Source organism: Mauremys reevesii, linkage group 10 (assembly GCF_016161935.1).
Source record: "Mauremys reevesii isolate NIE-2019 linkage group 10, ASM1616193v1, whole genome shotgun sequence".
NCBI lineage: Eukaryota > Metazoa > Chordata > Testudines > Geoemydidae > Mauremys > Mauremys reevesii.
The window spans coordinates 65,892,849-65,918,123 of record NC_052632.1 but is presented as its reverse complement, the minus strand read 5'-3'; the positions used below and the strand labels follow the sequence as shown (position 1 = coordinate 65,918,123).

Below are 25,275 nucleotides of genomic sequence, written 5' to 3'. Positions count from 1 at the left end.
CTGAGGTGGGTGTCTAATTTTTTCCTGCTAAAAATTCAAAAAGTGTCTCCTTTCATCATTATGCAGAACAGGAACATGTTTGAAATCTCAAAACTTTTTGCAGGAAAAGAAAAGCTATTTTCTGTTCAGCTTCTCTCATCATAGTACTGGATCAAAAGCCAGCTTGCTGAAGCTCTGCACTACGGTTTCTAAACCCATAGGCACAATGGGTTTGAGGACAACAACAAGAAAGCAACTCCTCCACAGAGAATTGAGATATTGGAAATGGGAAGTATCACACGAAGAAGGGGGGAATGTGGGTTTGTTGGACCATATCAGGGAATTTCTGTATTAGAACCATAAAGTGTATGTTTATAACAAGTCTGAGGCCAAGAGAGACAAGGGATAAGATTGAATTCAATTGAATTCCCCACAGCTTAGGCCTCTTGATTTTTCCATTTCTGTGTCTCTCCCTCTCTGTGAGAAACATGCAAGGCCAAACTGCTAATTGTGTTAACACATCCTAAGACAGAAAGTCTGTTCTCAAAAACAACTGTAATTGTTCTTCCAAACAGAACACAGTTTAGTAGCTTTTAACTTGTTTGCTATATATGTTAAAGTTTAAGTAGATTTGCAACATCCTGAGAGTTGCTAATAGTTAAGAAATAGTAAAGTAATAAATGTATGTTAAAACAGAGGATGTATGTGAATAGATGCTTGATTTAGATAAAGGATAAACTGATTTAGATAAAGAATGAATCAGGGAAGTGCCAGCCTAAGAATTACAACTTCAGTCTTGATTGGCCAAAGAATGCGCAGACCAGGCCGGAATCCACCCAAGTGCCCCACCATGACTCCAAAGAACAAGATAACACTCAAACATCAGGGATGTGCCACCTGCTGATTGATAATCACCTCAAACAAACATCAATAGGATGAAGCAATTCCCATAGACTTGTATAAGGCCAAAATCCTGTAAGAACAGACTCTAAAGACTGAAAACTGAGTCTGGCTCTGCAACCACCTTCCAGGAGCATCGTATGCACATCTGACAAAGACTCGGCTCCACCCTTGTGTGCAGGCTATCCGGCTAGTACTCTGCCACGAGCAACCTCTAGGCTGGTAACTATAACAATTGCAGAACTTGTACGAATGAGTTTGAGAGTGAATAAGGAATGGTAGTGAAATTATACTGAATTGCATATCCTGATTTCTTGCTCTCTCTCTACATTTACAATAAATTTGGCATTTTGCCTCATCCCTCTTATAAGATCCTGTTGGTATTATTTTATTAGTGTAACAGGTTGACCTAGTAGGAGCAGCACTGCTGCTATTATGAACTTCTGTCAAGGTAATGTGACAAAGTCAGATCTGACAGCTGTAAGAGAGAAGGTAGAAGGCAAGTAATATCAGCCTTAAAATGACAAAGGCTCTTTCCTCTCAGACACCTGAATCAATTAAAGGCTAACAGTGACCTTTAAACACCCCTCTTCCCTTGAGATACTGTGAGGAAGGTTGAGAAACAAACTACAGCAGGGTTAGTGGCAGAAGGGAGAAAACGCTTTTCTTGGGAGGAAGGCTGCTCTCCTCCCTGTAGGAGAAATAGCCTAGTTAACTGCTGTTTGGGGAAGGGCTGGCAACCAGAAATCAGCATAATAAGACAAAACCCCAGAAAGTGGGCAGGGTAAAGTATCTCCTTTTGTGTGTGCTGTGAGTTTGTTTTTTTGTTTTGCTTAAGAGAGCTACTTGTTTCTACCCTGTGGCTCACCTTGTAAATATTGAAAAAATAAATCAGAGCGAAGAATTAAAAACCTCTGGAGTAAGACTGATTCAGTCCGGGGCCCCACTGTCTAAGGGAGAAAGGCTGAGGCAGCAAAGAGCATACCTTGCCACAGAAGTATCAGTCAAATTAGATATGAAAGTACCATATAATATGGCAACAGCAAAAGAGCTAGTGTCACCTTGAGTTGCATCCACAGAAGTATTTCACAGAGCTAGGCGGTGGATTTATACATTCTAGTATGACTGCAGCTAGACCAGGGGTAGGCAACCTATGGCATACATGCTGAAGGCAGCATGCAAGCTGATTTTCAGTGGCACTCACACTGCCCGGGTCCTGACCACCAGTCCGGGGGCCTCTGCATTTTAATTTAATTTTAAATTAAGCTTCTTAAACATTTTAAAAACCTTATTTACTTTACATACAATAGTTTAGTTATATATTATAGACATAGAAAGAGACCTTCTAAAAACGTTAAAATGTATTCCTGGCAAGCGAAACCCTAAATTAGAGTGAATAAATGAAGACTCGGCACACCACTTCTGAAAGGTTGTCAACCCCTGAGCTAGACAAACAGTTCTGGGCACCTCAGTACTAAGGAGATGAAGACAAACTGGAAGAACTGTTTTGCAATAAAAAACTGAAAGATTTTAATATATATAGCTCCAATAGAGCAGGAAAGGGATAACACAAACATCTGCAAATACGTAAAAAAAAACGTGAACACCAGAAAAATTTAATATGGTAGAAGATATAATTAGAAATGAAGGAAGCTAAAAATGACCTACCCTAGAAAAGAAAAAGTATTGGGTTTGTGCATATTGACTTTGTGATGTAAACATCTTTCTGAAAACAGCTTCTCATTTTTTTAGACATGAACATTCTACCTACCCTGGAAGATTATGGTACTAGGAGGTTGGTGACAAACATATAGGAAAGCAATATCTGATTGAGGAGACAAGTTTGACAGACTTTTTGACAGACTTTCACTATGTGCTCTGTGTAAAAATGAAGAGGTCTACTGAAGAGAAAAAATCCTTTAAGACAGATACCTAAAAAGGTAACCGGGTAACTCAAGGAATTCATAACGGAATAGAGGGCATCTCGCTTCTAAGTCAATGTTACGCTTTACAAAACACACCCTGGAAAATGGCATCTCCTCTGATGAGCTCCAAACAATTCCTAAGCCTAGCTGAGGTAGACTGTCTGGATGGCTCAATGTGGGGTTAGGGTATGAAAAAAGTTGAAAGCCTCTACTGACCCACTTGGAGATATGTTCATGGCAGATTAATTCAGCTGAGGTAACCAACTCCAGACTTCATCAGCTGGAGAGGTGGTCACAACAAACAGCACTTCTGAAGGTAAAGTGAAGCAAAGGAGGTAATGGGGAACATCCTAAATGATATTTCCTGTATCTTGTGCTCTTTCATTTTCCCCGACATACCCTAGCAAATACCTAAAGTTTCTCATACTTCCTTAAGTTTTCCACAAGCCACATGAAGTGTCTAGACAACATATTAAGGGTTTACACTTTTTACAACAGTTTACTAAAGCAGTCTTTAGTAGATCATGTGTAGCATCTGCTATCATACACAGCATACCTAAGTGAACACTATGACATTTTTATCCACACTTCTAAATTCTGCTTGAAAATCTAGCTCTTCGTTATTTGTGGAAGTCATTCTGCTAACAGTCTTTACAATCAAGGTGTCATCAGCTTACCAGGAAATCCAATTTTATCAGAATGTCAATCTTAATTCACACCGAGTGTTACAGAAGATCACATAAAACACTGCAAAATTTTGCAGTTACACATAGTTTAACATAACAGAATTTGGTATTATGTATCATCTTTCACATTCCACCCATTCTCAAAGCACATTACAGTAGGCATTAAACATATAGGCAATACAGTGACTGTGGAACGTGGCAGCAATAGCTAAACAGACCGTACAGTCTTCCTAGATGTTAGAGATCTGGAACATTGTTCAGCTTTATCACCACTTGATCATTCCAATAACAGACACAGGATCGTTAAGGGTGGAAAATCAGAAAAGATATAGCGTATTGCAGTATACTGTTTGCATTAGGTAAGAGCTCAGTTTCTAGAGTGAGCTCTGACTCTGGCAAAGAGTAAGTATACTCAGATTGAGCCTGTATAAAACTGCATTACAACAAAATGGATCATGCATCCTAATGTTTTAAAGTGCTATTCTAGTGTCCCAAATACCTTTGAAAGAATGCACCATATGGCCTATATAATCCACATTATTCTACCATAGCTGACACAGATCTGTTGCTTATTATTTATATTGTATTTTGTGCTTCTATATATTTCTGTTGTACAGTAGCCCCAAGACCTTGGAATACTGAAGGGAGAAGAGAGGTAGGGCTCTAAAAACAAGTTGTGCTCCACTTTCTGAAGTACCAACTTATTTTGTTTTTGTTGAGAATGATGAGTGTAAGTCAGCAAGTTGTGATTGCATTAGCAGTTTAAGGTACTAGCAAGGTAAGTTTCACTGTACAGTTTACTGCTCTATAGAAACAGCAGAAAGCTGCTTTGGATTGATATTTAAATTAAAAGGAAGTTAAATTTCTTTGTCCAGAAGAGACAGCTTGTGGAGACTGGGAAGAAAAATTAAAAAAAAGAGAAAGAGTGGCTAAAATGTAGGAATACAACTGCTAGCAGAGTCAGTTAAACTGGGATACAAGAAATAAATCTAGCTGAAAACTGCTCAGTAACTGTTAATCTTCTAATTATTTTAGTTACAAAGTCAATTTTGTTCTTGACTATATTTCATGCTCCACCTCTTTTGAACTTCTCCTTTCTTTTATGAGGTGGTTCTGGAATTCCTATTCTTTCCCTTCATTTTATTTCCATTTGCCACTTTAAATGCCCTACATGATAGCAACCCTTCCTTTAGCTCAGAAGGGCTTGATGTGGTTCAATAAATAGCCCCAAACTTCCTATTCAATAGATGGGGGAAGGGATCAATGAATTTTTCACTTCATCCAATAAATTAGACCAATTCCACAGTACTCCTATTTCCTTCTGCCCCAGGGAGCAAGAGACCTGATTTTGGTCCTAAAGTTGTTGTCACTAGACTACTGGTACAACTATCATACTTTTGTCTGTCTCCTCTCTATTTGCTTGAGTCATACTCATTTCTTATCCCCCTACACCCTCCTTTTATGGCCTCTGTAGATTTTCATCCTACATCTCTGCAGCCTTTGCACAAAGAATATAACTGATGGGAGAAAATCTGACCTGCTCTTGGTCATTTTCCCTCTGCTGCTCCAGCAGCAACACAAATGCCATAAACTTCTTCACAGCAATTCTTGGAATACAGGGGGATGAAGAAATGCAAGATGCCCATACTGACTATAAACTGAGTAACCTTAGGACTCCATCATTGCTCCATGCTTGTGATTTGAATATCTGATTTGAGTACCATATTTACACAATAACCATATGGTTTCAGCAGTTCTCATACAATTATTACTGATGTTTATCCTTTCTTTAAAAAGGAAGTGGAGAAAAAGGAAATTAAACCAAAAAAGAGATTAAAGATCTGACTTAAAAATATAAAAGCAGGAGAACCACAGCCAACAGTAAAAAAATGTGAGACTCAGTTAATATAAGCAGTATGATCTAGTTAAGACAGGAAGCACAAGAGCTGTTCAAAATATTTCACATGAACAATATTTAAAATTATAGAGAAAGAAAAACATTTTCCAAGAGTTTCTGAAATTCAGTTCAGGTGAATAAAGCGGTTTGTAAAAATATCACTTACACTTGGGCCCTAAATGATTTATTGAAAGTCTTGCTCTCTACCTCAAAACCTGAAACCTTGTCTTCCCTAGGAAAAGAAACATGTTCTTTACATGTGGTAACAAACATGAGGTAAAATCCCAATGAAAATCAAGCAGTTGTAGTTTTAATGTGAGTTGGCGGGGTTGAGGTAAAACCATAGGCTCCCCCACTCCCCCATTAACTTTTACCCGCCAACATGAGGGAAAACTACAAACTGCCTTGTCCTCACTAGGATTTTACCTCATGTTAGTTACCTTGCATTAACTAGTATGGGGCAAGAAACTCATTTCTTGTAGTGAAGTATCTTATCTGTTTCACTAAAACCTACATGTTGGTACACAACTAGGCTTTATGAAAGCCTGTGGATCGTCAAAGAATACCCCATACACCCCGCCACCTCCAGAGATCACTTCCCGTAAGATTAAAAATCAAGGCTCAATTGGTAGCACTCTTGCCTTTGATCAAGGAAGATCAAGGAATCAAGCTCAGTATTAACATAGTTAAGAGTTCCAATTACAACCTTCAAATAAAACATCTCATATCCCTGATGGATTATGAGACAGATTTAACATTCCATGGCACTTAAGATAGAATCAAACTCAGTATCTTAACACTGACACACTCAAAGTTAGTTCTAATGTCCAAGCTATTACAAAGAATATAATATGATCTATATTTGCCAATACTGCATTTTCTATACTTAATGCCTTGCTTTACACAGCTAACTGGGGTACCCAGAGTATGGAGACACTGTCTAACTTCAAATTATATTCTAAGAATTACTAAAACTTGAGCAACTGCATTTTAATGTAGGCATAAAGGCCTACTTAAAAACTTCTTGTCAGAACACATCTATAAAGCAGCAAGAGGTTATTGCAGACAAGTTAAACTCACTCTCTCTTTTACCCTAATATTATTATAAGCAATAGGCAACATTACCATAAAATTAGATTAGAGAAAAAAAAACCTCTTCATCTTAACTTCTTGTATTTGGCAAAACTTTGTTTACAGTGAGTTTCATTATTTCACTCTGTAAGCTGCTTCTTTTGTTTGTATTGATATTTAAACACAACAAGCTGGGGAGAAAAAAATAAATTAAAACTAGGAAAATGAAAATGTAAAACCCCAAATGTGCAAGGGGGATTCAGGAAGTGCCCAAAACCATTTCTGACTTTGTTTTGTAAAACTAGATTTCAAGTTGACAGTCCCACTAAGCACCAAACTTTGAAAATGCTAGTCTAAAGTCCATCAACACAGAATCAGACTTACTGCTATCTAGATGAAGTCAAGTTATCACCTGATTCAAGATTCCATTTTGTGCTAATATAACATTTTTGTACTCCGCACAAAGAGATGAACTGTTCACACGTAATATGATACAGATTTGCCTCCATGTGACCAATCAATAAGATCTCACAGATGTTGAAAACGTACATGAAGTACATTAAAATTTGTGGAATCAGTTCTGTCTGTAAAAGACAGCTAATATGTGGATATTTTAAATGTACACGTTAATGAACTGTATATAAACTTTTAAGCCATTATATAATTTTTATCCGAGTACTGAGCTGTTGGTCTAGGGCAAACTCATAATTTGTCTAAAATGCAGAGGTGTTAATCTGCAAAGGTGCAGAGTGGGAGCTAAGCTGAACAAAGACTGATGGTGACTATGCATATTATTTTGGAAAGTTGCTTAAAGAGCAGATGGCCTAATGTTCACATAAGTTATACAAAGCTGGAGAAAACAAGACATGTGCCTGACTAAACTATTTTTGAGACAGTGATACAACAGATAATTTACCACCTTATTTCCAAAATGGTGGGCTTTGACAGAAGACAAAATGTTACTTTGGGCTAGTCTACACTGGGAACGCTAAAGCACTGCCGCGACAGCACTTTAATGGGCCTTGTGTGGTCGTGGTGCAGCACTGGGAGAAAAATCCACCTCCACGAGGGGCGTAGTTCCCAGCACTAGTGCACTGTCTACACTGGTGCTTTACAGCGCTGAAACTTGCTGCGCTCAGCAGAGTGTTTTTTCACACCTCTGAGCCAGAAAGTTGCAGCACTGTAAATTGCCAGTGTAGACAAGCCCTTAGTGTCTGGTTGAGAATGGTCTCTAGAAGGGAGGTCAACCCTCAGAAGACAATTAGTGTTGACAGGTTGGGGAAACCAGAAAGATGGAAGTTCCCTTGACTGAGAGAATATAGTTTAATTACAGTATTTGAAACTGAAGGTCTCCAGCACCTCCTAGATAACCATCTCCAAAGAGTGTTGAAGTGACAGCCAGGGTAAGTAGAGAACCAAGCCACCTAAAGGGTGTTAGACCTTTGACAGTTTTCAACTGTTGTCTCAGTTCTGTTTAACCTATTTGTTGAGTCCTTGCTAAACACGTTAAGAAATTTGCTAGAAGCAAACAAAAGACATTGAAAGAAATGTTAGTGCCATTAAAAGTAACTCAACATCTTGACTTGCTCTACAACTTTCACCCTCCAGTTTTTCTTCTCATCACCTTTGTATGTAAAATGCTTCTAAATTTTACATACCACAACCACAGCAATCTTTAAAAGCCATTTTAAAGTGAGTCACAAAATACAATACGCACAATAAAAAACATCATGACTACACTGACTAAATTTTATAGAGTACTATAATAAAAATTACTGAAGACAAGAGTCTTAACTCACTTCTGTTCTTTAGTTTCAAAATACACATCTTTTGTTTTCATACCCATTTGTCTGATAAGATTGCCAAACAAGAGTTGTAACCTTAAGGAACTCATCCTAGATCAGTGGTTTACAACCTTTTTTAGTTGGCGGACCCCTAAAAATTTTCAAATGGACCCCTTTGGAAATCTTAGATATAGTCTGCGGACCCAGGTTGAAAACCACTGTCCTAGATAAAGCATTTTCTTTTAACTGCTTCCTCACTCCTTAAAGCATAAACATCTCAAATCCTCTAGAGATACAAAAGTAAGGAACAACGCATGAGCCCAGAACATCTCTTTTATATGTATTTAAGATGTTCATGTAAGTAGGAGGAGGCAACTTAATGGAGTAAAATAGAACCACACAAAAGAACCATCTTGGTTCCACCAATATCTTGGTCATCAATTACTTAATGTGACTAGGTACTCCCAGTCTCAAAGGGTCACAGCAATGAAGATATTGTTTGGAATTGCAAAAGCCTCATAGTGGAAGAAGGTTGCTCCAAGATAGACAGAAGTGCTTTTAATAGACAACGGCTTAATATTATGAAAACCCAAGTAAATATTTAGTAATGTACCAATCTAAACCTTTGAAACATCTAGAAGGTATGACTATTATACAAGCCAGAAATTCCAAATCAGCCAAAGATGGTACTGCTACATAGGCAGTGTGTTCAGCAGCTGGAAAGAAAGGAGTGAACACTGTCCACTTCGAAAGACTAAGGCCATGTCTATACTATGGCTCTATGGCTGCACAGTTGCAGCTATGTCGCTTTAGTGCCATAGTACAGATAATTCCTACATAGACAGGATTAGTTTTTCCATCAATGTAGGCAATCCACTTCCCCAGCCTAGCCATATCCACATGGTGGGGGGGGGAGATAGGTTGACTTAACTACAGCACTGAGGGTATGTCTATACTACCCGCCGGATCGGCGGGTAGCGTTCGATGTATCAGGGATCGATTTATTGCATCTCGTCTGGACGTGATAAATCGATCCGTGAATCGACACCCGTATTCCACCTTGGCAGGAGGAGTAAGCGGAGTCGAGGGCGAATGGCGGCAGTTGACTCGCTGCCATGAGGATGGCCAGGTAAGTCAAACTAAGATACTTCGACTTCAGCTACACTAATAGCGTAGCTGAAGTTGCGTATCTCAGTTTGAACCCGCCCACGACTGTAGCCCAGGCCTGAGTGGTGTAAATTTTTCACACCCCTGAGCAACATAGCTAGGTCAATCTAAATTTTAAGTGTTGACAACACCTAGGAGGCCATATTGATTGGCTCTCAGTTAAGTCTCCGCTCGTCTCTATCTGGAAATATGGAAGCTGAGTCCCCAGGCCTCAAAAGTGGTGAGAATGCAGAAAAGGGGCAACATACAGTATAGGAAATGAGGGAAAGTATTATCCAGCCTACTCCTACCAAGGAACTGCCAGCCTCATAAAAAGAACTGGGGAAAAAAAATTACTGCAGATGCCATTATTCAAATATTGGTAACAGTATTTCAACCACCAGGAGTCCTTGTTCACAGTACAGAACAAAACTCTGATGGTTCTCCCTTGAGGAGAAGATGATGCGAGTTACAGAAGCAGAGGGGATCTAAAAGTAAACTTTTTCATTATGTTTAAATTTAAAAGATTCTGATGGATTATGTACAAGATCTAAAAATATATTTTTAATTATTTTAAATTTTAATTCCAAGTTTCATATTGGCGTGAACTTCAAATATTTTTCAAGGGTTCTTAATACAAATTCTGATACCACTTCAACTATTTGCAGCACCTTCACAATTTACATTTATCTATGAACATTAAAGTACATGGATTCTTTGAACAGGAATCGAGGAGTCTGTCCAAAGCTTATCCAAATAATATTTTAAATGATATTGCACGAGGTCATGCCTATTGTCAGCTGCCCACATAATACATATCCTGAATTTTACAATATCAGAAAGTATGCAAAGTCAGACTTAATGACCATAGAGCTTTACACTTAATTGTTTAACAGAAGATTAGTTTTTAATATTGAATATTTTATACACTTTTCTACAAGCCAATAAGTGAAAGTTTGGTTACTGATTTCAATCATCATCGTATGGAAGTTAAATATTAAGGGGACTATGATATTCATTCAGATACTAAGTCAGCATGCAATAATTAATAACTCATGATCTCTTGCTGGGTATGGCTTATTAAACACTGTATAACAAATTGGTGACTATGAATTACTGCAACCCTGATATCTGAAATAGAGGGTTCTCACACATTGTGTTAATATGAGTAAAGGAAGATTTCAAAAAAATCGATAGTGAGGTTTTAAATGACATATTCAAAGTTTCAAAATCCTAAATCATAAGAGTAATCATAAGAATTTATGAATGACAAACTGCCAGAAAATGAATCCATGTTTTTGACATTTGGAAGGAGACTCCTTCAATTTGAAACAGGTATTAATAAGTAGCTGTTGTTTAATTTCACATATGTAAAAAGTGAACACCATGCATATGCTGTTTGCAAAATACGCTGAAATCCTTTGAAATGAAAGGCAATATAGAAATTCAAGATATTAATCTAGAGCCCTGCCAGCTAGACAGCCCTCCGCCCCAACAACCTTACAAAAAGTGTCACACTGGAAAGATTATTAAATGCTTAAAGTGATCCTCTTCATAAAGGCATAAATGATCTCCCTGAAATTGTTGGTGGCAGTTACAGGGCCAATCTCCCAGCCATGTCATGTCTACTACCACCCAGATCTGTGCCTTATCTCTCTTTTCTACACTCAGTTCCCCCTCCCATCTCTCAAAAGTATATTGATCTAAGGCACTTTCTGACCCTTCAGGATGAAAAGCAAGAAAAAAAAGTAATGTAGAGAGGGTTTGGGATATAGATAGTACGTGAAACATGGTACTAATTAAAACTGAATTACCCCATTCTCCATCTCTGCTTCTTGACAATAAGGATATATTTACTGCGCACCCTTGTTCAGACTCCTAAATTATACCCTATTGTCTCCTTCCTAAACCTGCTCAGCACATTGCTCCAGTAGCTAAACTGTGCCACAAAGTGCCCTACTGCCCTGCTCCACTATAACTCCACCCCTATCTCTGTGGCTGTATCCTGAGTCACAATAAATATTTCTATGCTGTCCTAAGGCTCTTCTAGCTAGATTTTGCAATGTGATCCTCAGCCCCTCTTCCTCTCCACACACGCCAAGGTTATGCTCAAGTTCCCCACCACCAGCCTCTCTGATGTCCTCTTCTCCCTCTACAAAGTTCATTTTCAAAGCTCCCCTCCCGATTCCAAACCCAAATTCTCCTCGCAGACTCCAATCCCTTGCTCCTACATTTCCCCTCAGCAGCCTCACAGTCCATTTCCCTCCCACAGGCCCCACGAATATTAGACCCCAGGTCTCTCCAACACAAACTCCCTACATCTGCCCCACATGTTGTCCTCATACCCAGTATGGCCCCTAGCAATACCCACACATCTCACTTCCAGTGATGCCTCCCAGCGCTCCCCTTCCCTCCTGTCAATGTTACTCCCAAGCCCCCCCCCATCAATCTTTTCCTCAAGGCTCCCCAAGGCTTCGGCTTCCACACCCCTCCTCCAACGCTATCCCCCAATATCCCCTCCCCCAGCCCTATTCCCCGGGCCGCAGCCCCTCATACCTGAATGTGCCAGGGCCCTACTCACCACCAGGCCCTCCCCCCGCGTTCCCTTATTTCCTCTTCGCCCCCGGGGCTACGTTTGCATTTCCCCCATCCGGTGCACGTGGCCCCCCCGCGCCCCATTTTCCCGCAACGTGGCCCCGGCGGCGGTTACCGTGGGGCGGGGGCGGCGGCAGGCCAGGTGGGGGGGAGGGCGGCGGTAGTCCAGGCGCCGCCCCCCCTCTCAGGAAGGACGGCACGAACTCGGCAGCGTGGACATTGGGCACGAAGGGCTTGGCGTTCACGTTGAGCTGGCGGCTGAAAGCCGCATCAAGGAGGAGCTCCTGCTGCTCGGCCTGGGCCTCTGCGGCCGGCGGGGCGGACCCAGGGTCGGCGCCGCTGCCCGGCTCGATGTCCGCCTGGTCCCAGCAGTCGGGAGCCGAATCGCTGCTACTCCCGCTGCCGTTCCCGTTCGCCTCCATTTTGTGGCTGCCCCACAAACCTCTGCGGCTCCGAAGCCGTACGGGAGAAGGCGGCGGCGGCGGCAGCACCGACTCAGCACTCCCTCACTCCAGCGACTCCGCGTGTGCCCCACCGCCCTGCGCAGTGTGACCTGCCGGGGTTCCTGTGCCTCCTCCCGACAGAATCATTCGCCGCCATCTTGGTAGTTATTTCTTCCCTGGTTCCCATTCCATAACATGAGTGTTCTGAGGTGTAGGGACTACGATTCCCATTAGGCTTTGCGCGTACATATTCGCCTTTCCCACTTGGAGAGACGGGAAATGTAGTTCTCTTGGCCTACTGGGTCACTTTTCCCGGCAGGCTTTACGCACTAGTCTCACGGCTTTGCGCCTCTTTCCCCTCCCTCCCGCCAGAGTGACGGGAAATGTAGTTCGCGGGGGTCATCCTGAAGAACACCGAATCCCAGCAGGCACTGCGTATTTATTGGCTTTTGTTCAACCTTTTTTTTGCCACCGCATAGAGGGATGGGAAATGTAGTTCTCCCCCCCTTGACTAGGGAGAACAACAACCCTTCCCATAACTAACTTAGAAGTAGGAAAGGTGGGTGGCAGCTGGTGGTCTTCAGTGGTGATAGTATCAGAGAGCTACCAAGTTGGAGGCGCTCAATTTCCCCCCTTTCAAGTTCAGGTGAGTGTGTCACATGAAGTAACCTCATATGCACAATTCTACAGATGTTCCTGGGGATGTGAGACCTCCACCCCCTAAACACAAGCCTTTTCCAGTCCACATCTGCAGGCTCCAATTAATTGGAAGTGTGGAGACCTCTGTCTCCCATTGACTTAAGTTGGACTGGTGGAGGCCCAGAGCTCCTGAAAAAAGGTTAGGACCAAGGAAGTGAAGCCAACTCTGATGATTTTTATAGCTAGTCTCATGATATTTGGTGTTTTTTTCTTAAAGCTCCAGCTCCTGGAGTCAAGTGATTACATGAGACTCTTCTTAATTTTTTTTTTTTAAGGATAGCATAACTTAACTCTTGGCTGCAGAGAAAAGCCTGAAAAAAAAAGTGATCCAAGTATATCAAAGGCTTAGAACCCGGAAGACAAATAAAAAGAACACAAAATATTTTTTTAAAGGTTTTTATGATTTTTAAGGCAATGTCATGGTTGGTTGGTTGGTTTTTTAACACTTTGGGTTGAGAATACTTATAGTCTCAAGTTAAGTAACCATACTGGAAGCACCAGAAATCAATGGCTCTTTTTGTAAAATGGGTATAATACTGCTTACCAATCTCACTGTGTTAACTTGCGGCTTAATTCATTAAGGCTTGTTAAGCACTTTGAGATCCTTGGGTTCTATAGAAATATGAAGTTTTAATACGCTCTATACTCTACCAGTTTAAGAAAACAGAAAAACATTAGAACCACAGAAAAAAATTATGCTGCATAACGCTGTATTACACAGACCACGGCTTTGATCTCACAGACCCCTCATATTCTTCATAACTCGCGAAGTGAAAAATTCCTCAATAATTTATCCATCAAAATTTAAACCTTGACCAGAAAAAACCCTCTTCCTTTTCAAACTGTCATCTTGATATCACCAGATTCCATATGCTCTCCTGCTATCACATTCTCCCTGCCGTTATGAACTTGTACCCACCCTAAGGGTATGTCTGTGCAGCAAGTAGACACCCACTGCTGACCCATGCCAGCCACTGAGGCTGTTTCATTGCTGTGTAGACTTCTGGGCTCTGGCTGGCGACTGGGCTCTAGGACCCTGCAAGGTGAGAGGGTCCCAGAGCTCAGGCTCCAGCCCAAGTCTGGAAGTCTACACAGCGATGAAACAGCCCTGTAAGCCTGAATTGGCAGCATAGGCCAGCAGCGGGTTTATCTTTGACCTGTAGGCATATCCTCAGTGGTTAATTCCCTTGACCAAATTATTAAATATTCATTGACATTTTGTGAATAAATGGAATGGAATTTGCAAGTATTTAAATTACTCTATATAACCTCTCTCTCTTTCTAGATATATAGTATATATTACTCCAGGGGTCGGCAACCTTTCAGAAGTGGTGTGCCAAGTCTTCATTTATTCACTCTAATGTAAGGTTTCGCGTGCCAGTAATACATTTTAATGTTTTTAGAAGGTCTCTTTCTAGAAGTCTATAATATATAACTAAACTATTGTTGTATATAAAGAAAATAAGGTTTTTAAAATGTTTAAGAAGCTTCATTTAAAATTAAAATAAAATGCAGAGCCCCCCAGACTGGTGACCGGGACCCGGGCGGCATGAGTGCCACTGAAAATCAGCTCGTGTGCCGTCTTCGGCACGCGTGCCATAGGTTGCCTACCCTTGTATTACTCTATAACCACTCACCACACAAAGGGCCAGCTTGCTCCAGGACACAACCAACTTCCTCCAGAAATGCCATAAAATTAACAATCTCCCTCAGAACACCATCCCTATCACCGTGGATATCACTTCCCTGTACACCAACATCTTTCACAATGACGGCATTGCTGCCTATCTCAGATATTTATAGGACAATGGACAATACTTCAGATATCCACCCCAGACATCACCAAACTCATCTGTTTCATCCTCAGCCATAACAATTTTACATTCAACAACAAGCACTTTGTCCAAACGGTGCGAACAGCTGTGGTTACTAGGATGACTCCCCAAATTGCCAATATCTCCATGAGCCACCTTGAGGAAAAATTTCTAAACAAATGCACCACTAAACCAATCATATGCCTGAGATACATCAATAATATTTTCATCCTCTGGACAGAGGACCTACACACCCTCATAAGTTTCCACCACAACTTCAACAACCACCACCCATCCATTAAACAATGTCTAGAACACTCCCACACTAGGATCAACTTCCTGGACAACACAATCAGCTCCAATAATGGAACGCCACAGACAGCTATATACAAGAAACCCATGGATCAGCACACCCACCTTCACAGATCCAGTTACCACCTCAAACACACCAAGAAATGTATATATAGCCACAAAAACAACAAAGAGTCTGGTGGCACCTTAAAGACTAACAGATTTATTTGGGCATAAGCTTTCGTGGGTAAAAACCTCACTTCTTCAGATACATGTAGTGAAAGTTACAGATGCAGGCATTATATAATGACCAGGCACTCAGATACCACAGAATATGCTCTGAGGAGAAAGTCTGGGATATATATCTTAACCATGGGTGGCACCGACGGGGGGGTGTTCAATAGGACATCTGAGCCACACCCAGTGGGAGGCAAGCCCATGATCATATTTTGAGCATCTCCCCAACTATATGCTGTGAGTACATTTCAAGGGGTGGAGCTTCATTTGTAGGCAGAGCGTGAAGTACCACCATTTGTTCTTTTTCCTTCTCCATTTGATCCCACATAACATAGGAGGCAAAAGATTGAAATGTAAGTAATTAGGTCATGAGTTGTTTAAAACTGAGTAAAATAGGTACTACTAAAACAATAAATTTCTAAAGTATGTAGACTTAAAAATCATTCCTCTGCCAAGAGCAAAGCTCTCCCTATTGTGCAAAGGGCCAACTCCATCAATTTCTGAAGAATCTAGACTCCCATTACAAAAGTATTATGGTTATGAAAAAAACTCCAATTGTGACCTGATGCAGTGCTATTTTCTTGAGTATGCAGTAGCATTTCCAGGGCTTCTGTTGCTGCTCAGAGATTTCTTCAAGAGTGAAATTAAGGAGACTTAAATCTGTTTCACTACTGGACTATTCAGAACTTAATAAAATGAATGAGTCATCTCATTTTTATTCAGCTGCCATATGGGAGGGTTATGAGCAGCAGGATATAGTCTAGGTGCTAACCATATGAGACATGGACTTGAAAAAAAGGACCTCCCCCCACCTGACAACAACCAGAATTCTGAGGAAGAGTAGAGTAGTGGAGGTCACTTTCCCGCTCTTTGAATCTGCCAAAATTAGTACCACCCCTGAACAGTCATGGGATCTCTGGGTTTGGAGTGGGAAAAGAGTGATCCTTCTTCTTTCAGCATCCAAAGGAGCCTGGGGGCAAAAGCAAGATACTTAATAGCCAGAAAACAGATGAAAAATAACAAGGAGTCTGGTGGCACCTTAAAGACTAACAGATTTATTTGGGCATAAGCTTTCGTCCAAATAAATCTGTTTGTTGTTTTTGTGGATATAGACTAACACGGCTACCCCCTGATATATGAAAAATAGATCTGAGCAAGGAGTTATAGGTAGGAGCACCCTGAAAGAAGTCCAACACCCTCCACCTGGTGGGAAGGAAGGCTTGGCTTCTTACCAGGACTTCTCTGGTGCCCCAACTTTCCATGAATTTTTGTATTGGCTTCTGGTTAATAAGTGACATTTTCTGGCTATTTGGTATCTGGTAAATTTTTATTTTATGGTTTCCCTTTAGTTGTGGATAAGCCCTTATTTGCTCAGTTTTATAACTATCACATTACCAATTGGTAAGCCTATTATTATGTGAGTTCTGACTTTACTGAGAAGTCAAGTGAGCTCTTACCTTCAACCAAATGCCTTACACGAAAGGGATTTTCTCAGTTCTTTTGCCCCATTTAGAAAGGCTTCCACAGTCTCTCTTTTGTTAACAGCTTGGAGATGTGTCACTTCTGCTGGCTACCTCCTTTGTGGGGAAAGGATTTTAGTTCTGCCAGTGTCTGCCTTGAGATAATTACTTGCACACAGAGCTTGTGGGCAGTACTGTCTTATTACATATGTTTTGGCATGTCTTAGAAGATTGGACTTCAAAGCATCTGAAATACAACTTGGATTTGGCATCCCTAAGCATCCCTGAACTCTGTTCTTGTCTCTTCTCCATTGTTCATGGGTTTGTTTATGTGTGTGTGTCTGGGGGGTGGGGGGAAGGAGGAGGCGCAGGGGATGGCTGGGAGGGGTTGGCACATAAATGCAAACAGGTTTGATAGTTTCCAGAGTACATGTTGCCAGAAACCTCAGAGACTTTCTGTATGGAAGAAAAGTTACTTGCAGTGTCTGTCAAGCCTGACACTTATTCCCTAGATACTGTGATAGTCAGACATAGTTTCAGAAGCTGTTGTGGTTCTCCCAGGTGTTCCTAAGGGTGTGCAAACCTGTTCTGCAGGCTTCTCCATGCATAAGAGGTGAGTAAAGCAAAACCCTAAGGTTTTAATTGAGCTGATATCTTTCAGTGTTTTCAACCTGGAGTATTAGGCAGTACTTAAAAACAAGAGCTAAGCAAACAAGTAGAATTATGATTACTTAACTGGGTAATATCTGTTGGAATATAGATAGTGATGTTTTATTGAGGTGTCTCAGCAATATAAAGCTTTTTACTTTTTCAAATAGTCCCATTGTATCATCCAGCCATTTAAACTAAAATTGTAAGTAAAAGCTCTTACGTATTTTTTTTGTTGAAGAATTTTTTATTCTAGAACCACCCATGTTTGCTGCCAAAATTCTTGTAATGGACTGATGCCATTCCTTAAATTGAATTAGATTATTGATTTACATACAGATTCCGTCATCATTGCAGCATGATTGCCTCATTAGGTTTTCTTCATAAATGTAAAAAGACCCATAATGCAAGGGAGATGAAAAAGTTTAAAAGGTCTTTCAGTAATAATTAGCCTGTACATATCTATCATAGGTACTTATATGGCCTTCATTACCATAATATCTGAGCATCTCACAATCTTTTAGTGTACTTATCTTTGCAATAACCTAGGAGGTAGAGAAGCACATCTCCAGTTTACAAGTGGGGAACTGAGGTACAGAGAGACTAATCTACACTGAATTTTGGGAGGTGTGATCATAACATATGTAGATCAAAGCTAGCTCCAGTAATAATAGTAATGAAACCTTTGTAGCACAGTACCCTTGGTATGTACTTGAGCTGCCACACCCTTCCTGCTGGGGTTTCACCGGTATTGTTACGTGAGCTAGCTACAGAAATTATAGTGGGGCAGAGAATTGACCCCTGGTTTTGTGGGTTCCCAGCTCTTGGAGATCAGAAGTTCATTTTGCAGCAATCAACTAGAGGACACTATCCTTGTCATATTAGTAATAATACTTGGCACTTCTATAGTATCTTTCATTCAAGGTTCTACAAGTACTTTAAACTATTAAGCCTCACATAGACACACCTGTGAAGTACCTCTTTAACAGTTATGTAAACTGAGACAGGATAAGGCAAAAGCATTCAACCTTGGTGCTACAGTTAGGTACCTAAATCCAAATTTAGGTATTTAAAAAAGTAGCCTGATTTTTAGAGGCGCTTTCAAGTCAACGGGAGTAGTGAATCTGAAAACAAGATTAAGAAAACATGCCATTTACTCAGCAAAATGAAAGAGTTAAGACTTACCAGTAGGAAGAGAAAAATGTATCAGTGAGATGCAATATGACTACAGTACTTTAGGATTACAGTTGTGTGTCTCAACCAAATGTAAAAGGCAAGACCCAGAAAGGCATGCTGGGAAAATAAGTTTGCCATAAAAAGTGCCAGGGAGAAGTAGTATGTAGTAGGAAATTATCAGGTGGGAGTTGCTGTTTGTTGTACATAGCCCTTCTGTCTTATAGTGCCTAAATGTAGATTTAGATGTGTGCCTTTAAGCAAACATGTTCAAAAGTTTTGTTCTAGGTGATTTTCCTAAAGTTACGTAGTGAGTCTGGGGCAGAACCAGAATAGAGTGGCTAACATTGATTTAACTTAAGTTGGTTAAGAGTGCCTATACCAGGGAATTGTAAGCATTTAGAAATTAATCCAGTTAAATTGATGTAAAGTCAGTGTTTAGCCCAGCCTTTAAAGATATCTATGTTGTCCCAGTTCTCAGCTGATATGTTATATCATGATACTGGTTTAACTTCGGGGTATTAAGGGTATGTCTACACTACAGGATTACACCAATTTTACAGAATTCAATTTTTGGAAACAGATTGTATAAAGTCGAGTGCACGCGGCCACACTAAGCACATTAATTCGGTGGTGTGTGTCCATAGTACTGAGGCTAGTGTCGACTTCCGGAGCGTTGCACTGTGAGTAGCTATCTCATAGCTCCCGCAGTCTCCCCTGCCCATTGGAATTCTGGGTTGAGATCCCAGTGCCTGATGGGGTCAAAAACATTGTTGCGGGTGGTTCTGGGTACATGTCCTCAGTCCTCCCTCTCCCTCCCTCCCTCCCTCCCTGCCTCCGTGAAAGCAACGGCAGACAACTGTTTCGCGCCATTTTTCCTGGGTTACCTGTGCAGACGCCATACCACAGCAAGCATGGTGCCCGCTCAGCTCAACGCAGCAGTCATGAACATTGTAAACACCTTGCGCATTATCATGCAGTTTATGCTGAACCAGAACCTGCAAAACCAGGCGAGGAGGAGGTGGCAGCGCAGCGACGAGAGTGATGAGGACATGGACACAGAATTCTCTCAAACCGCGGGCCCCAGCGCTTTGGAGATCATGGTGTTAACGGCGCAGGTTCATGCCGTGGAATGCCGATTCTGGGCCTGGGAAACAAGCACAGACTGGTGGGACCGCATAGTGTTGCAGGTGTGGGACGATTCTCAGTGACTGCGAAACTTTCATATGTGTAGGGCCACTTTCCTGGAACTCAGCGAGTTGCTTTCCCCTGCCCTTAAGCACCAGAATACCAAGATGAGAGCAGCCCTCACAGTTGAGAAGCAAGTGGCGATAGCCCTGTGGAAGCTTGCAACGCCAGACAGCTACCGGTCAGTCAGGAATCAATTTGGAGTGGGCAAATCTACTGTGGGGACTGCTGTGATGCAAGGAGCCAAAGCAATCACTGAGCTGCAGCTACCAAAGGTAGTGACTCTGGGACATGTGCAGGTCATATTGGATAGCTTTGCTGCAATGGGATTTCCTAACTGTGGTGGGGTGATAGATGGAACCCATATCCCTATCTTGGCACCGGAGCACCAGGGCAGCCAGTACATAAACCGCAAGGGGTACTTTTCAATGGTGCTGCAAGCACTGGTGGATCACAAAGGACATTTTACCAACATCAACATGGGATGGCTGGGAAGGGTTCATGACGCTCGCGTCTTCAGGAACACTAATCTGTTTAAAAGGCTGCAGCAGGGGATTTACTTCCCAGACCAGAAAATAACTGCTGGGGATGTGGAAATGCCTATAGTTATCCTTGGGGACCCAGCCTACCCATTAATGCCATGGCTCATGAAGCCATACACAGGCAGCCTGGACAGTAGTCAGGAGCTGTTCAACTATAGGCTGAGCAAATGCAGAATGGTGGTAGAATGTGCATTTGGACGTTTAAAGGGACTCTGGCGCACTTTACTGACTCGCTCTGATCTCAGCCAAACCAATATTCCCATTGTTATTGCTGCTTGCTGTGTGCTCCATAATCTCTGTGAGAGTAAGGGGGAGACATTTATGGCAGGGTGGGAGGTCGAGTCAAATTGCCTGGCTGCTGATTACGCGCTGCCAGACACCAGGGTGATTAGAAGAGCACACCAGGAAGCACTGCGCATCCGAGAAGCTTTGAAAATCAGTTTCATGACTGGCCAGGCTACAGTGTGAGAGTTCTGTTTGTTTCTCCTGGATGAAAACCTGCCCCCTTGATTGACTCATTCCCTGTAAACCACCCACCCTCCCCCTTCGATCACAGCTTGCTTTCAAAGGAAATAAAGTCACTATCGTTTAAAAAACATGTATTCTTTATTAACTGATTATAAAAATAGGGAGAGAACTGACAAGCTAGCCCAGGTGGGGTGTGGGAGGAGGGGAGGAGGGAAGGAAGGAAAAGGCCACTTCAAAACTTATTGAATGACAGCCTTTTGCTTGGGCTGTCCAGTGGGGTGGAGTGGCAGGGTGCACGGTACTCTTTCACAGTGAACAACACTATTCACATTACGTAGCACATGTGATTTTGGTACAAGATCACATTTTGCATCTTAATATTGAGTGCCTGCGGCTTTGATGTTAGAGATCACAGATGCTGGGCAACAGAATTTGGCTTGCATGCGGCCATGGTAAGCCATTGTCTTTCGGCTTCTGCAACCTTCATAAAAGCAGCGCCCTCCTTTCCTGTACCAAGCAAAACCCGTTGAGTGCTGCAGTTTCCGTGTTAATGTGCAGCAGCAGAAATCAAACTACCCCCCCATCCAGTTCTCTGGGATGGTCACTTTACCCCTCCCCACACCGTGTGGCTGATATCAGGGAAGATCCCTGCTAGCCAAACACAAACAGCTCAGCACCAATGCCCCCCCCCCCCGCACCGCTTGGCTAACTGCAGGGAAGGATTTCTTTTCAGCCACAGGCAAACAGCCCCATAGGAATGGCCACCTCTATCCCCTTAATTAAATTCCCTTATTTCAACCAGGTTACCATGAACGATATCACTCTCCTGAGGATAACACAGCAAGATAAAGAACGGATGTTGCTTGAATGCCAGCAAACACCGGGACCATATGCTGCCATGCTTTGTCATGCAATGATACCAGATTACTTGCTACTAGCACAGCGTGGTCAAGTGTCCTACCATGGAGGACGGAATAAGGCTGCCCTGCCCAGAAACCTTCTGCAAAGGCTTTTGGAGTACCTCCAGGAGAGCTTCATGGAGATGTCCCTGAAGGATTTCCGCTCCATCCCCAGACACGTTAACAGACTTTTCCAGTAGCTGTACTGGCCACGAATGCATCACAAGTCCTCAGGGCAAATTATCATTAAAAAATGTTTTCTTTTAAACAATGTTTTATATTTACAAAGGTACACTCACCAGAGATCCCTTCTATGGCTTCATGGTATGGGATACCGCCTTGGGAGGGTTGGGAGGCTACTTCAATCAGGCTGAGAAAAAGCTCCTGGCTGTTGGGGAGAATGGTGTGCTGTGTGCTCTCCGCAAGCCCGTCCTCCTCCTCCTCATCATCTTCCCCGTCCGCAAAATCCTCAGGCATGGCTGAGAGTACCCCCTCCTTGGAATCCACGGTCAGAGGTGGGGTAGTGGTGGCGGCATGCCGCTCAACGTAGAAGCGGCATGTCTGCAGCTCTGCACCGGACCGTCCATTTGCTTCTTTGGTTTTCTGGTACGCTTGTCTGCGCTACTTAACTTTCACGCGGCACTGTAGCGAGTCCCTATTGTGTCCTCTCTCCATCGTGCCCTTGGAGACTTTTTCAAATGTTTTGGCATTCCATCTTTTGGAATATAGTTCTGCTAGCACAGAATCCTCTCCCTGTACAGCGATCAGATCCAGTACCTCCCATACGGTCCATGCTGGAGCTCTTTTTTGATTCGAGGACTGCATGGTCACCTGTGCTGATCAGCTCTCCAGGCTGGGCAAACAGGAAATGAAATTCAAAAGTTCCTGGGGCTTTTCCTGTCTACCTGGCCAGTGCATCTGATTTCAGATTGCTGTCCAGAGCGGTCACAATGGTTCACTGTGGGTTAGCTCCCAGATGCCAATACCATTGAATTGCGTCCACACTAACCCTAATTTGAACCGGCAATGTCGATTTCAGCGCTACTCCCCTCGTCGGGGAGGAGTACAGAAATCGATTTTAAGAGCCTTTTATGTCGAAGTTAATGGCTTAGTTGTGTGCAGGGTTAATTCGATTTAGCACTGCTAAATTCAACCTAAACTTGTAGTGTAGACCAGGCCTAAGAGTTGATCCTACCCTGGAACTCTAATTGGAGTTGTTGGAAATGTAGGTATATCAACAGGAGACTTTGACATCTGTTCAAGACCTGGTATGTTTGAAGCTGAAATACTGTATCTTGATCTAGAACAGTTCAATTTTTAACTGAGTATTTGTACCTTCAGCTCTTTTCCACTAAGTAATGTACAAGTGTGAAGTGCACCATTTGTTGTTGACATTTGCTTTTACTGAACAAATAGATGGTCTAACAGAAAATCCTACACCCAGATGAAGTAGCTGATGTTTGTAAAGGAAGCTGATAAATGCCCCTTCCCTTAAAAAAGGACCATAGTATCTAGTATGAACTTATGACTAATGTCAGCTGTCCTCTTTTTGATAACATGAGCATCCTAGACCAGATCTGTTAAGGAAATGGATGGTGAGGCCTGAAGCCACTGTGGCTGTATGAATCTCTCCCATGAGCTCTCTTCAGAAGTCTCCCCTCCCATCAGCTTTCAAACTTTCTGCAGAGTCTGTTTGGGCGACAGCAGCCAGAATGGCGCTACCTTTTAATTTAATTCAATCCATTTTGGTTTCTGTTATGCTAGGAATTTTGGCTCTGTCAGTGAAGCTTTGGGATTTATTTTATTTTATTTCCAGTGTTCAGTTCAAATACAAACAGATGGTAAAGTTGACTCCTGTTATACTACAGCAATATTTACAGCACAGCACATTATCACTGCTGATGAAAATATGCCTTCAGATAGTATTTGGCCTCAGGGTATAAAGCATATTGTGAGACTGGAAGTGCTTTCATTCTGCAGGCAAAATATCAGGGACAAAAATTGCAGTGTTTGAGATTATAGTAAGAGGAGCAGTATAGATTATAAGAGAAAGTAAGACCTCTTGTTATTATGAAGGTGACAGTACAGAGCTCAGCCTAGGGCAGTGGTTCCCAAACTTTAACAACCTGTGAACCCCTTTCACTAAAATGTCAAGTCTCATGAACCCCCTCCTAAAAATGAATATTTCCAGGGATTTTCTCCTTTACTGCAGTATAAATAATAAAAGTAGTGATCTTGGAAATATAAAATTTGTTTTTATGACATGCTTATTACACACTATTTATTATTATTATTATTATTATTTATTTATCATTACAGTATTTGTATTAAATTATGAAAATGTCAATACTTTTCAAGATCTCACATCTGTAGCTTGTATCACTTTGAATAAGCCTGTTATAAGACAAGGCTCCTATGTTTCATCAAGGAGTATCAAATGTGAAACAGCATGAAGGTATTTAAGAAGCCAACTCAAAGAGTTCCTCGTACACAAGGATTCAGGTCTTGAGCAGTCCAGGCAAACAACACACATTACAACAAAGCTTAAACTTGTTATTGATGATAATTTTAAAAACAATACTAGCTGCCTATTTAATTTTAAAAACAGCAAAAAATATCCACCTCCCTTTCCATTTCTTATAAGGAATCTTGAAGTTTAAATCTCCTCAGTGTGATAGATATGCTTGCTTCGATCTGGTTAACTCTTGGAAGGCCAGGGGCTCTGGGCTGCTGCCTCAGTGTTGCCTGGGGTCCCTAGGGACAGCTCTGTCCACCATTAGGGAATTTTTTCCCGAGAACCCCCTGTAACATTTCACGAACTCCCAGGGGTCCACGAACCCCAGTTTGGGAACCACTGGCCTAGGGTAAATTAACATGTCCTCGAAGAGCAGGGGCGGCTCTACAAATCACGCTGCCCCAAGCAGCGCGGAGCGCTGCGCCGCTCTTCCCCGGTCCCGCGGCGGGTCCCGTCTTCCCGCGGCTCCGGTTGAGCTCCCGCAGGCATGCCTGCGGCAGGTCCACCGGAGCCCGGGACCAGCGGACCTGCCGCAGTCATGCCTGCGGCAGGTCCGCTCGTTCCGGGCTCCGGTGGACCTGCCGCAGGCAATACGGCGGGAGCTCAACCGGAGCCAAATGCCGCCCCCCCGGGAAACGGCCGCCCCAAGCGCCTGCTTGGTGCGCTGGGGTCTAGAGCCGCCCCTGTCAAAGAGACATATGTGAAATGTCCAGAGCAGCCTAGCTAACTAACTCATGTTAATTGGTGAGGTAAAAAACTGTAATGTAGACAAGAGCCTGCACAATTTCAGAGGTTTTAATCTGTATATACAGTGCAAGGTGTTATGAGGTGTTTCAAATCATGTTAGCTAACTCAGTTTTTAAAAGTACCTGTCTTTCTTGTCTGGCATGGCATGGATGGTGGGGAGCTAATGGC

General features: G+C 42.2%; 2 protein-coding genes across 7 annotated transcripts in view; one reads left to right on the top strand and one right to left on the bottom strand.

Moving 5' to 3' along the window:
* Nucleotides 1-12,551, bottom strand: part of GSPT1 (G1 to S phase transition 1) — a 41,829-nt gene extending 29,278 nt beyond the window's left edge. For 2 of the 3 annotated variants that reach the window (XM_039492909.1, XM_039492910.1), the window contains exon 1: nt 12,099-12,551. In XM_039492909.1, the coding sequence (XP_039348843.1) occupies nt 12,099-12,405 (307 nt within the window). In that variant the 5' untranslated portion in view covers nt 12,406-12,551. Of the gene's footprint in view, nt 1-11,944; nt 11,968-12,098 lie in introns of those variants that run through there. The other variant, XM_039492911.1, reaches the window with a different exon arrangement.
* Nucleotides 12,552-12,628: 77 nt separating this feature from the next.
* The window catches only part of TNFRSF17 (TNF receptor superfamily member 17), a 43,617-nt gene continuing 30,970 nt past the window's right edge, over nt 12,629-25,275 (top strand). For 2 of the 4 annotated variants that reach the window (XM_039492915.1, XM_039492913.1), the window contains exon 1: nt 12,629-13,072. The gene's annotated coding sequence lies outside the window, so the exon portion shown is untranslated. Of the gene's footprint in view, nt 13,073-17,500; nt 17,541-25,275 lie in introns of those variants that run through there. The other 2 variants (XR_005585780.1, XM_039492914.1) reach the window with 2 other exon arrangements.